A 13,528-nucleotide genomic window follows, 5' to 3' on the forward strand; every position below is an offset into this window, starting at 1 on the left:
GTAAACCTATTTACCGTATTTTTCGGACTATAAGACGCACCTGACCATAAGACGCACCCTGGTTTTAGAGGAAGAAAATATGAAAATAAAACTTTAAGCAAAAAAATGTGGTCATGACACACTGTAATGGGGCGAGGATCTGCTGCTGACACTGTTATGGGGGTAATGTCCCCAAATTCTCTACTAAGGTACCCCATCCTGGTAATGATCCTCCTGCCTTGTATATGATCCTGCTATAAACCCCCATCCTGCTCATATACCCCCATCCTGTTCATATACCCCCATCCTGTTCATATACCCCCCCCCATCCATCCTGCTCATATACTCCCATCCTGCTCATATACTCCCATCCTGTTCATATACTCCCCATCCTGTTCATATACCCCCCATCCTGCTATATACCCCCATCGTGCTCATATGCCATCCTGGTATATGGCCTGTATCCTATAGCACAGAGAAAAAAACCCCCAAACATTTATACTCACCTTTTCCTCGCTCCCTGCAGCACCAATCATCTTCCTCTCTGCACCACTGACCTGTGTGTGTGTGTGTGTGTGTGTGTGTGTGTGTGTGTGTGTGGAGCCGTTCCCCTGCAGCACGCGATGTCTTCGTGTCTGTGCCGATCAGCTGTTCAGCACAGATCAGCTGACCGGCACAGATCAGCTGACCGGCACAGACAGGAAGACATCGTGTGCTGCAGTGAGATGGCTCCACACACGGGGACGGGTGAGTACACTGATTCACTGCACCCCGCGCTGATGATGACGCGCGGGGAGCAGTGAATACAGCCGCACATGATCACTCCAGGCTGTAATTGCCAGGGGTGATCATGCGGGCCGGCTCTTTACTATGCGCGCGTCCCAGCTCATCCTATGCCCACCTGTCAGCGCCGGCTTCTGCGCTGAGAGATGGGCGGGAGGATGGGCGTGCATATGTAATGAGCGGGCCCACGTGGTCACAGCAGGCTGCCACAGCCTACTCGTGCCCCCGATGACCCGCTGCACCGCAGCACCCTCATTCCCCGCAGCCACAGTCAGACCATAAGACGCACCCCCAACTTTCCCCCAACATTTGAGAGGAAAAAAGTGCGTCTTATGGTCCGAAAAATACGGTATGTTTGGTGTCTATGAACTCGCACTGACCTCAGGCATCACACCAACACATCAGTTTTACCATATAGTGAACACCGTGAATAAAATATCTCAAACAATTGTGCAATCGCACCTGTTTTTGCAATTTTTCCGCATTTGGAATTTTTTTGCCATTTTCCAGTACACCATATGGTAAAACTCATGGTTTCACTTAAAAGTACAATTCTTCCTGCAAAAAATACTAGCCCTCACATGACCATATTGACTGAAAAATAAAAAGATACGTCTCTCGGAAGAAGAAGAATGGCCAAAAAAATGGAAAGCAGAAAATTGGCCGATCGTGAAAGGGTTAAAATCTAGAATAGCGAGAAGTAACAATATATACCCGCAGCAATTCAAATATACAAAGTCGTTCCTGAAATGGTATAGCCTCATAAGACAGTCTGCATTGTGGGGCAAGTGCAAGGACTGATGGGTGGCACGGTGGCTCAGTGGTTAGCACTGCAGTCTTGCAGCGCTGGGGTCCTCGGTTCAAATCCCACCAAGGACAACATCTGCAAGGAGTTTGTATGTTCTCCCTATGTTTGCTTGGGTTTACTCCGGTTTGCTTCCACAATTCAAAAATATACTGATGGGAACCTTGGATTGTGAGCCCCAATAGGGACAGTGTTGCTAATGTATGTAAAGCGCTGTGGAATTAATAGCGCTATATAAATGAATATATATCGTATTATGGCTATCCCTTCAGTATGAATAGACCTGCAGAGACTACACCACTTGGGTCACCATTATAGCCAGCTGTTACATCCAGTGTTAGTCGCGTAGAGCTCTGACCTGCGACAATTAAATTCACATGTTTACAAAATCGAACAAACAATGGGCAAATTATTTTGTCAAAATGATAAGTTACATTAGTAAAATTTTAGATGAGCCACAAGTTTAATTCTAAATGCAATAAGTTATCAGACAGCAAGAAAATGAAATTCTGTGAGCCAACTGTGATTCCAGCCTCGATCAATGTTAAAGGACAGCAGTGTATTTTCAGAAATTGTTGAGACGTACTATATGGGCTTTATTTACCCATGTACTCTTCATTTTCCTACATTATAGAAGGCTCTTATGAAGTGAAGCATACATTAGTGACAAAAGTTCTCCTACATGTGTAATTGTATGATCTTACAAATGTGAGTATTATGTTTTATTCCAGCATGGTGGACACACTTTTAAGCCCCTGGCAGAAATTTATGAGCAGCATGTTACAAAAGTAAATGAAGAGGTGGCCAAGCTTCGGCGAAGACTAATGGAATTAATTAGTCTTGTTCAAGAAGTGGTAAGAAATTTGTGTGTTTTGGGGACCAGAATCATTTGCTCCATTTATTACATTTTGAAATGTCTTAGCAACGTTCTTACAGCATTGTCCTTATACCATGCTGGTCACTTTCAGGTGTATCCATCTGCATAGAACACCCCAGACCCTGTAGGCGTCAAAACTGGGGTAATATGTAGGTCAGCAGGCTTATCGGAGTATCCAATAGGTTCCATTCTGTTGTCTAATCGAGAAAGAACTTAACCGTAGCACTTCCTTCACCATTTTATGTCAACCGTTTTTATTATGTTACCATTTATTCTACTTGGTGGTTTTCCGGGACAAACACATTGATGATCTATCTTTGTGACCGGTCATAAATATGGAAACCCCTTGATTTACATGTTAATGTTAGGTAATTGCATTTACCATATACTTCTAATATGTCCAACATACCCCCTTAACCAGAGTGAGTTATTTGTTACATCTAGGAGAACAGGCGAAGGGAAATCCAATCCTTTGCTCGTTAATTTCTGAAGTGGACGCCTTATAACTAAAGCGAAAGTAATAATATACATAAGAAAAGCCAAATGCTAATAATCTACTGCAGGTTTTTCTAATGTGCGCTTTTAAAAGGGTACTCCGAGAATGAAATAAAATGGTGTCCCTGCTATAATTCAAGCTGAAGATATACAACTCCTGAGAGTGACCTGTTTCAACTCAGTACCTGTACCTCCTATCAGCTCTATCAGCTGTGACTTGTGATGAAAAGTTTTCACCGAATTTGTGCTTGATGAGGAGCTCTCCAGCTTCACCCCTCCCCTCCTCTGTCAGTCTGACCGCTTTATTGCGGTGCATGGAGGACTGACTGTGCCCATCTGGCAAACAAATATACATTGAGGAGAATGAACCTGGAGAGAACCTCATTGTGCTCAGTGAGGAAGAGCTATTGCTTCACATATAAAAGCCTGACTGAGGTATGTGTGATACAGTTCTTATCAGTTGACACACAGGTTTTGGGAGCTATATCTCTTCAGACTGCAGCCCATAGTCCGAGAGAAATACCACAGATCCAGGATGTGGGGCCCCTGAAAAAACGGATACAGGAGACCTGTGGTAGCATTTCTTCTGCAGTATTGCTCGGTGTGTCAAGAGTTGGAGAAGAGAATCGCGTTGACAATTCAGCATTTTGAGCACATCCTTTTAGTGGGTTACTTTCGTTGTTCCATGTCACAAACTTGTCAATAACTCGATAATGAATAAAGCTACGTTAACAATGAGCACACAATTTGTTTTTCTTGTGCAATTGTGTTTTTTTGTATCACATGACCCCCTTCCCATTGAAAAAAGTAAAGTTGAATTCAAAATGGGGGCTTTGCAGATGGCCATCATGGGCATCACCCATGCTCAAATGTTTGTCCCCTCCCATGTACTAATATGCCACAAACGGTAAGGTGATATCAGCATCCACTTCCATTTTATCAGGGTATATCCATACTTATGGCCCACCCTGTATTTCAAAACCTATACATCCAATCTGATCACTAAAGGTGTGTTTAGAATCAGCATGATTGCCAGTATATCACTGGATTTAGGATATATAGGAAAAGTCTGGTGATTGGTGCACTTTAATTATTGTTGTTAATAAATAGAAATATCTGTTCAATTATTTTGCACACCCCCTATACTATATAATCATTGTTTCTGGAGAAAATCTTTATTGTAGGTTGTGTTCTACAAAAAAATACAAAAAACACCACCAAATGTAATGACAAGTTATCTCAAATGCATTTTATTACATCCTTGTTACTGCGGATGTGCTATGCTTAGAACTCATGTGTTTGTTGTAGGAACGAAATGTTGAGGCTGTACGAAGTGCAAAGGACGAACGGGTGAGAGAAATCCGCAACGCAGTGGAAATGATGATCGCCAGGCTGGACACTCAGCTCAAAAATAAGCTCATCACTCTTATGGGTATGCTATTACATTCATGCACACAAGAATTCAGACGTGTGCCCTCTACAACATCTTGGAGAAGAACTAAACATTTCTAGGAGTGGCTATAGAGGTATTTACATTTGCGTGAATTAATTCTTATTTTATTGTTGTCATTTTAGGTCAGAAGACATCTCTTACACAGGAAACTGAACTTCTGGAATCACTTTTGCAAGAGGTAGAGCATCAGGTAAATAAGGCGAGATTACGTATTGGCTATATAATGAAGAGGATTGTATAATAGCAACACTATTTGTCCATATTACCTGTAGGGCTGCTTTCACACATCCGTTTTTTGCTGAGCGGCACAATACGGCGCTTTGCAGAAAAATGCAACAGTTTTTTCCCGCATAGACTTGCATTAGCGCCGGATTGTGCTGCATGGCCTTGCGTTGCATCCGATTTTTGCCGGATGCGGCATATTTAGCACATGCGGCGGCCGGATGGAACGCTGCCTGGCACGTTTTTTGTGCGGCGAAAAAACGCATCGTGCTGGATCCGGCGCGATTTACAATGCAAGCCTATGGACGCCGGATGCGTTTTTTTGCACTGCGCATGCTCAGTATCAAGCCGCATCCATCAAAAAAACGGACGGGCCGCATGGGAAAACGTATGCAACGGATCCGATTTTTTCCGCCGCATCCGTTCCATAGGTTTTTGAGCTGGCTTGGGCCGCAGTGCAAAAACCGTATGTGTGAAAGCAGCCTAAGGCATATTGATGTCACCGGGAATGAGGTCCAGAGCATAAATACATTAACAAGCAAGAGGTTCTGAGCCAGACCAATCATTTAGTATATGCAAATGTGGCCAGACATGCAGTAATCGGCCATTTACCTTGTAATAGGTGTTTTCTATTTCAGGAAAGTAGACCACCATTGCTCTAAAATAACAGGTCAGATACTCGCCCTTTCCGATTCCAACGATGGCTCCCTGCGGCTTCTTTTGTTTTGGCTGCAGCAGGGACGTCACTTTGATAGTGCACTTCACCGCTGTAGCTAATCACTGAGCTCAACAGCTCATGCAGTCTACCATGTCACAGTTGCTGAGGTCCCTGATTAGTTACAGCGGTGAAGTACGCTGTCAATGTGACGTCACATGGTGTTTGTTATTTTAAGCATTTGGGGTCCATTTTCCTGAGAGTGGAAAACCCTTTAAGGCTATGTGCGCTCTAGAAAGTGACTTTTTTTCTTAAGGAAAATTCGGACCCTCTCAAAGAATCCTGGTGGGGTGGGGTGGGGGGGGGGCTTGTTTGTGAATACAGCCGCACATGATCACTCCAGGCTGTAATTGCCAGGGGTGATCATGTGGACCGGCTCATCCTCCCGCCCACCTGTCAGTGCCGGCTTCAGCGCTGAGAGATGGGCGGGAGGATGGACGTGCATATGTAATGAGCGGGCCCACGTGGTCACGGCAGGCGCTGCTGCTGCCTGCTCGTGCCCCCGATGACCCGCTCCACCGCAGCACCCTCGTTCCCGGCCGCAGCCATCTAGTCAGACCATAAGACGCACCCCCAACTTTCCCCCAACATTTGGGGGAAAAAAGTGCGTCTTATGGTCCGAAAAATACGGTAGCTCTTGTGGTGTGTGGTCTCTTTGACAAGATATGTACATTACACCAAGTCCATGTCATTAGTTTGGGGATTCTTGGATATAGCCACCTACACAATAATTTTGTCTTTCTCTAAAAATATTAGATTTGCACAGTTCGTCTGTTAGAAGCTCTCTAGTTCTCTGCATGTTACTGGCTGAATGAGTGAACTATGAATACATAAGTAGTCTCACATTAAAGGGGGTTTTCCCACAAACAAAGCTGTTTGTTTTTTTTTTTTCTTCTTTTTTTTTGTTTTTTTTTGTATCCGTAGATCTTGGAATAAGTTCCACAATTAGATGAGATTGAAAGAAAATGTTCCTGTGCTGAGATCTTATATATGGGGCCCTACTACGAGGGGCTGCTAAGTCTTTGGCTTTACCCAGGAATAAAAAACACTTCCTTCTTTTTTTATTTTTTTTTTTTTTTTTGCTGCTTACCAAACAACTATTGGAATTAGTCTTTCATATATCTAAATTTTGGTTTTTGAATGTGGTTACATAGCCGTTTAATTTTTTTTTCTCTCTGGGATACCCATAAATCCTTTAGCATCTTTGTTTATCCTCAGCCCTCCCTCTTAAATGTCCATTCATTCAAAACTTTGCAGGTTGCTGGTAACTAATTGTTAGGCCGTAGTTTAGAGGGCTTAGGTTTTGTGCAGTCTACCAGGAAAAATTGAATTTTCTCCCGAAAGCTCATACATAAATGTTGTGGTAGAATTGTCTATTTTCGTCTTCTTTATTTTGAAGCTTCGATCCTGCAGTAAGAGTGAACTTATCTCAAAAAGTCCAGAAATTCTAATGATGTTCCAGCAAGTTCACAGAAAACCCATGGCTTCATTTGTCACCACCCCAGTGCCACCAGATTTCATAAGGTACCAAACAAGAAGTATTTGTGTTACTTTCTTCGCAGTGCTTTCTCTCGTCTGACTCCATAATGCCTGTAGAGTTGCATGGACTACCCATATAGACCCCTTCTTCTGCAGCCATAGGGGACTCTGGAAACCTATACTAGTGATCACTTGGTTCCCTAGTGACCTAAAGGTTTGTGCACACTGAGGGCCTGATTCATCTAGACCAGCATTGTTCACTTTCATCTTAATGAGGGAGCATACTGGCTTCAGATGCGCCTGACTCTTGAAGTGCACACCTCTTCATTAATCTGAAGAGTATGACGATTGGGGAGCATTTTTTTTTTTTTTTTGCACTACGCCAGAAATCTCACTCCAGTCAGGTACTAGTGTGAGATTTCTGGCTTGAAGAAAACCACAGCTCGTCAAGATTTGGATGAACTGTGGTGTTACGGCCCCAAGCAGCCCCCCACTTGTTACACCTAATTTTTTATTTATTTATTTTATTTATTGAATTTTTGGAGCAGAAACTGAACAGAAACTCTAGTCTTTAGGAGGAGTTATAGAGTACTTGCGCCAAAACCTCACTGTGTACATACCCCAATATTAACCCCTTAACGACCGCGGGCCGTAAAATTACGTCCTAAATGACATAATCTTACTGCCCGCGGTCCTCCGGCGGCAGCATGCCGCGATCGGCACACATCTCAGCTGATTTTCACAGCTGAGATGTGTGCCTGCTAGGCACGAGCAGAATCGTTATCTGCTCGTGCCGATTAACCCCTTATATGGCGCTGTCAATACATGACAGCGCCATTATAAGCGCAATCGCGGTAAAGTTTTACTTACCGCCGAAACCGGAAGTCACGTGACGCGATCACGTGACTCCCGATAGTTGTCATGGTAGTACAGGGTCATGTGATGACTCCTGTACTACACATGAATTGGTTTCACTTTCGCTGTGCCCGGGGCACAGCAAAAGAGAAAGACAGCGTATCTGCTGTTTACAGCCTTCCAGCTGTGATCAGCAGATACTGCAGAGCGATCGGAATGCTGATCGCAATAGCCCCCTAGGGGGACTAGTAAAATAAAAAAAAAAAGTAAAAAAATAAGTTTTAAAAAATTAAAAAAAAACAAAAAAACCTAAAAGATCAAATCACCCCCCATTCGCCCCATTGAAAATTAAAGGGTTAAAAAAATAAAAATATACACACATTTGGTATCGCCGCGTTCAGAAACGCCCGATCTATCAAAATATAAAATCAATTAATCTGATCAGTAAACGGCGTAGCGGCAAAAAAATTCCAAACGCCAAAACGACGTTTTTTTGTCGCCACAACTTTTGCGCAAAATGCAATAAGAGGCGATCAAAACGTAGCATCTGCGCAAAAATGGTACCGTTAAAAACGTCAGCTCGAGACGCAAAAAATAAGCCGTCATTGAGCCTAAGATCCCGAAAAATGAGAACGCTACGGGTCACGGAATATGGCGTAAAACGTGCGCCACTTTTTTCGGACAAACTTCCGATTTTTTTTAACCCCTTATATAAAAGTAAACCTATACATGTTTGGTGTCTACGAACTCGCACTGACCTGAGGCATCACACCCACACATCAGTTTTACCATATAGTGAACACAGTGAATAAAATATCTCAAAAAACCATAGTGCTATCGCACTTTTTTTGCAATTTTTCAGCATTTGGAATTTTTTTGCCATTTTCTAGTACACAATATGGTAAAACTGATGGTTTCATTTAAAAGTACAGCTCGTTCCGCAAAAAATGAGCCCTCACATGACCATATTGACTGAAAAATAAAAAAGTTACGTCTCTCAGAAAAAGAATGGCAAAAAAAAAAACGGAAAGCGAAAAATCGGCCGGTCGTGAAAGGGTTAAGGAGAGCTTTCTGGTGTCCGAAAACCACTGCTTTCTTCACCTCCAAGTCCAGCACGGAGACATTGCTGGTGTCTTATTGTCTGCAGTACTGTTGTCAGCATAGTGTCTTGTGACATGTATCAGGCATAATTGCTGAGCTCACTGGCTTTTCGTGACTTAAGCACTGTAGACCATAACCACACCAGAAGCCGCCTCGGTGCCGTACTCTGGAAGGGTAATTTTTTTTTTTTTTTTGTAATTGTGTATGGGAACAAGGATTTCCTGATACTGTTAAAACCTTTCTTAGGCCCTGTGCGCACGCTGCGTTTTTTGCGGCGGATTTGCCGCGGTTTTTCTGCATAAATTGCTGCAGAAAATGTTCATATCTTTTCTGCAGCAAAACCTATGGTAAAAAAAATGGTGTGCGCACACTGCGTGTTTTTTTTTTTTTTTTTTTTTTTCCCCTACAGGTTTTGCTGCAGAATTTCTGCAGCAAAATAATGAGCATGTCACTTCTTTTTCTTTGTCGCTCCATTGGGAGACCCAGACAATTGGGTGTATAGCTTCTGCCTCCGGAGGCCACACAAAGTATTACACTTTAAAAAGTGTAACCCCCTCCCCTCTGCCTATACACCCTCCCGTGAATCACGGGCTCCTCAGTTTTATGCTTTGTGTGGAAGGAGGCACACATCCATGCAAAGCCCCCTTCCTGGTGTTTCACCAGGATAAGGTGGTTCTGCGTCCGGTCCCGGAATTTCTCCCGAAGGTGGTATCCCCTTTTCATCTCAATCAGGATATCTCCTTGCCTTCATTTTGCCCTAATCCAATTCACCAGTGTGAAAAGGATTTGCACTCTTTGGATCTTGTGAGAGCACTCCGGCTCTACATGTCTCGCACGGCGCCCCTGCGTCGTTCAGATGCGCTCTTTGTCCTTGTCGCTGGCCAGCGTAAGGGCTCGCAGGCCTCCAAGTCAACCTTGGCTCGGTGGATCAAGGAACCAATTCTCGAAGCCTACCGTTCTTCTGGGCTTCCGCTTCCTTCAGGGCTGAAAGCCCATTCTACCAGAGCCGTGGGTGCGTCCTGGGCATTGTGGCACCGGGCTACGGCTCAGCAGGTGTGTCAGGCAGCTACGTGGTCTAGTCTGCACACTTTCACGAAACACAATCAAGTGCATACCTATGCTTCGGCAGACGCCAGTCTAGGTAGGCGAGTCCTTCAGGCGGCGGTTGCCCACCTGTAAAAGGGGGCCGTTTTTTCGGCTTTTATTGAGGTATTCTTTTACCCACCCAGGGACTGCTCTTGGACGTCCCAATTGTCTGGGTCTCCCAATGGAGCGACAAAGAAGGGAATTTTGTTTACTTACCGTAAATTCCTTTTCTTCTAGCTCCTATTGGGAGACCCAGCACCCGCCCCTGTACCCTTCGGGCTGGTGGTTGTTTTGTGTACACATGTTGTTCATGTTGAATTGTTCTTTTGGTTCATGGTTTGCAGTTCTCCGAACATCCTTTGGATTGCATTTACCCTAGACCAATTTATAAGTTTTCTCCTTCCTGCTTTTGCACCAAAACTGAGGAGCCCGTGATCCACGGGAGGGTGTATAGGCAGAGGGGAGGGGTTACACTTTTTAAAGTGTAATACTTTTGTGTGGCCTCCGGAGGCAGAAGCTATACACCCAATTGTCTGGGTCTCCCAATAGGAGCTAGAAGAAAAGGAATTTACGGTAAGTAAACAAAATTCCCTTCTTTGCAGGTACCTGCGTTTTTTGCCATAGATAATGGTAAAAAACCGCAGGGATCATCCCGTGGAAAAACCGATGTGGTTTTACCGCAGTTTTTGCCGCGGGTGCGGTATTCTGCCGGAGGGTGCAGATTTTTCTTAAGGAAAGTCTATTCTAGTTCGCACATAGCCTTAAGGCCCTAGCTTATTAAAGGGAACCTGTCATCAGAAATTTAGCTATAAACCTACAATTTCCCCCTTCCGCAGCTCCTGTGCTGCATTCTAGCAAGGTTCCTCTAGTTTTTCTGGCCCCTTTTATACCAAAATAAACACTTTATAAAGTTGTACCTTTTTTGTATGTAAATTTCGTAAATTATCCATGGGGGCGGGCTGCCTGGTGTCCGTTACTGTCCTCCTGCCGATTTACGCCGCCCCCGAACGCTGAATTTCAAACCTCAGGATGCCGCCCCTGGGCGCCCGGGGTTCCGCACATGCGCTGTGCGACTGTAGCGGGACTGTGCACGTGTGACCGCTGGTGACGTTTTGCGCAGGCACGAGTTTATGGGCGGTGCTGTGAGTGTCATCAGCAAGTGCCGCCCATAACCTTGTGACCGCACTTTCTCCTCTTCCTCTCAGATGCTCGCTGCGTCTCCCCGTTAGCTATGGTGTCCTGCTCCGTCCGTTCCTCCCATCTATTTCTTGCTGCAGGGCAAGATGGGAAAGATGTGACGTCGGTCATCTGGCCAGCGAGCGCTTGCGCAGAACGCTGGAGGAAGAGGGGAAAGTGCGGTCACGAGGTTATGGGCGGCACTTGCTGATGACACTCACAGCACCGCCCATAACCTCGTGCCTGCGCAAAACATCACCAGCGGTCACATGTGCACGCAGTGCACAGTCCCGCTACAGTCGCACAACGCATGCGCGGGACCCCGGGCGCCCAGGGGTGGCGTCCTGAGGTTTGAAATTCAGCGTTCGGGGGCGGCGTAAATTAGCAGGAGGACAGTAACGGACACCAGGTAGCCCGCCCCCATGGATGATTTACGAAATTTACATTCGAAAAGGTACAACTTTATAAACTGTTTATTTTGGTATAAAAGGGGCCAGAAAAACTAGAGGAACCTTGCTAGAATGCAGCCCAGGAGCTGCAGAAGGGGAAACTTTTAGGTTTATAGCTAAATTTCTGATGACAGGTTCCCTTTAAAAGTGGAGATGTGCCAGTTCTGATGAAGTGCGCTGGATTAAAGCCTTTCCCACTGCAAGATCTATATCAATCAATGACTGGGGCCCATTTCTATCATTTACACCACTTTTGTCGCATAGATTATGATGACTTTGTCCACTGTTCTTGGCCATACCCCTCCTGGCAAAGCTCAACTCATTTCTCAAAAAGATGTCAGGACTGTCATAAAAAATCCAAAAGTCTCAATTTTTGACCAACTAATACAGTAGTTTCTCGGTCACTTCGTTGGGAGACACAGTACCCTGGCATAGTCGTCTGACAGAAATAGTTTTTTTGTTTTCTGCCAGTTGGTGGTAGGGTCTGTTCTGTACCTGTCTGACATTTTGTTAATCATTCCCCCCCCCCTTTTCAGAGCCTTTGGTTAACATGGTGCAATTGAGCGCTTTGTTCCACCCACATGGTTGAATTACCTGTGCTGGCTATGGTGTCGTGCTGGGAGTGGCAGGAGCGGGTTTACGTGGTTCAAACACGTCGGCCACTTGAGCCGAGATTACGCCCCTGTCCGAGGGCTTTTTTTGGGCTCGTCAGTTACTTGGTGGTGATTAGCCAATTAGCGCTGCTGGGGCTGGTTCGTTGTGCTTGTCGCCCCGCCTCTTCCTTTTCCGGTGGTGACCCCTTTTTTCAGCTCTCACATCTCGGAATCACTGCCTCTCTGAGCTGCTGCATGGTTTCTCCTTTGCCTGGGTGGATCACAGTTTGGGTAGAACTATGGGCTCTTTTTGCTATTCCCCAGCAGCATTCGTGAACGCCTCCTGCACTCTTTCTGTTTTCATTATGTTTGAGACCAGTGAAAATCACGCCCGTCTTGCAGGTCAGACAGTACTAGTCACATATTATGAATCTGAATTTCTAATAAGTTTTCTTCTGGGCAATCTGTACCCAATTTTTCTGCCTGTGCTCTTCCACTACTGCAGACGTTTGCTTTGGGGACTTCAGTGGTATCAGGAGAAAGTGTGCCTCCCCGCCCTGGGCTTGTGAGCTTATTCATGCTGTTATTGAACTAACCATGGTGTCCAGAACCCTGGTTACTGCTGTGGCTAGTTTTCCTATGAATCCTATGACTTCTGCCGCCCGGGGAGCTCTTGCCAACTCTCGTAGCGAGTCAAACCTTCTTGTGACTGTTTAGCATATCGTACCGCTGTTGATTCTTCCCTAGCATTCAGACCGGTAGAAGCTCGTCCACATAAGAAAGCTGGTTTCTTCAGAAGAGGCAAGCAGGTGCAAAGATCCTTTGTGGACCATGAGGAATTCACTGAGGCATTACATAAGGCCTGCAAGCATCCGGACAAACGCTTTCAGAAGCATAGTCGCATGGAGGTATTGTATCCTTTTCCAGCAGATTTAGTGGCATCATGGTCATCTACAGCTGTGGTGGATCCTCCTGTTTCTCACCTTTCTAGAACCACCACTTTACCTCACAGTGAGTTGGCTGCTTTGAAGGATGCTATAGACAGGTGTATTCAGTCAGTGGCGAAGTCCGCTTTTGGGCAGCCGGGTATTCCCTTTGCCTGGCTTTTGCTGCCACTTGGGTGGCTAAGGTTGTTTCAGCTTGGGCTAAATACCTGGATCTTAGTCTTTTGGCTAGGTCACAGGATAGTGAATTAGCTGAAATAGTAGACCAGATTTCTCAGGCGGCTAAATAGTTATGTTCTGCATCGTTGGATTCTACAAAATGCTCTGCTCGGGCTGCAAGCAATTGTGTAGCTATCTGCCAGATGTTATGGTTCAAGGTTTGGCGGGAGGACCCTGCTTCGATGAAATCTCTCACCAGACTTCCTTTTCAAGGGTCACGTTTGTTTGTTTTTAGTCTGGACAAGATTAATGCACATGCCACAGATTGGAAGAGCACTCTTGTCCCTCAGGCGTAGG

General features: G+C 45.1%; 1 protein-coding gene across 2 annotated transcripts in view; it reads left to right on the forward strand.

Annotated features, from left to right (window-relative positions):
* Positions 1-13,528, forward strand: part of TRIM37 (tripartite motif containing 37) — a 253,245-nt gene that overhangs the window by 70,643 nt on the left and 169,074 nt on the right. For both annotated transcript variants that reach the window (XM_075336298.1, XM_075336299.1), the window contains exons 6-9: positions 2,299-2,421; positions 4,248-4,371; positions 4,515-4,582; positions 6,729-6,853. In XM_075336298.1, the coding sequence (XP_075192413.1) occupies positions 2,299-2,421; positions 4,248-4,371; positions 4,515-4,582; positions 6,729-6,853 (440 nt within the window). The remainder of the gene's footprint in view (positions 1-2,298; positions 2,422-4,247; positions 4,372-4,514; positions 4,583-6,728; positions 6,854-13,528) is intronic.

This window comes from Anomaloglossus baeobatrachus, chromosome 2 (assembly GCF_048569485.1).
Source record: "Anomaloglossus baeobatrachus isolate aAnoBae1 chromosome 2, aAnoBae1.hap1, whole genome shotgun sequence".
In the NCBI taxonomy this organism is placed as follows: domain Eukaryota; kingdom Metazoa; phylum Chordata; class Amphibia; order Anura; family Aromobatidae; genus Anomaloglossus; species Anomaloglossus baeobatrachus.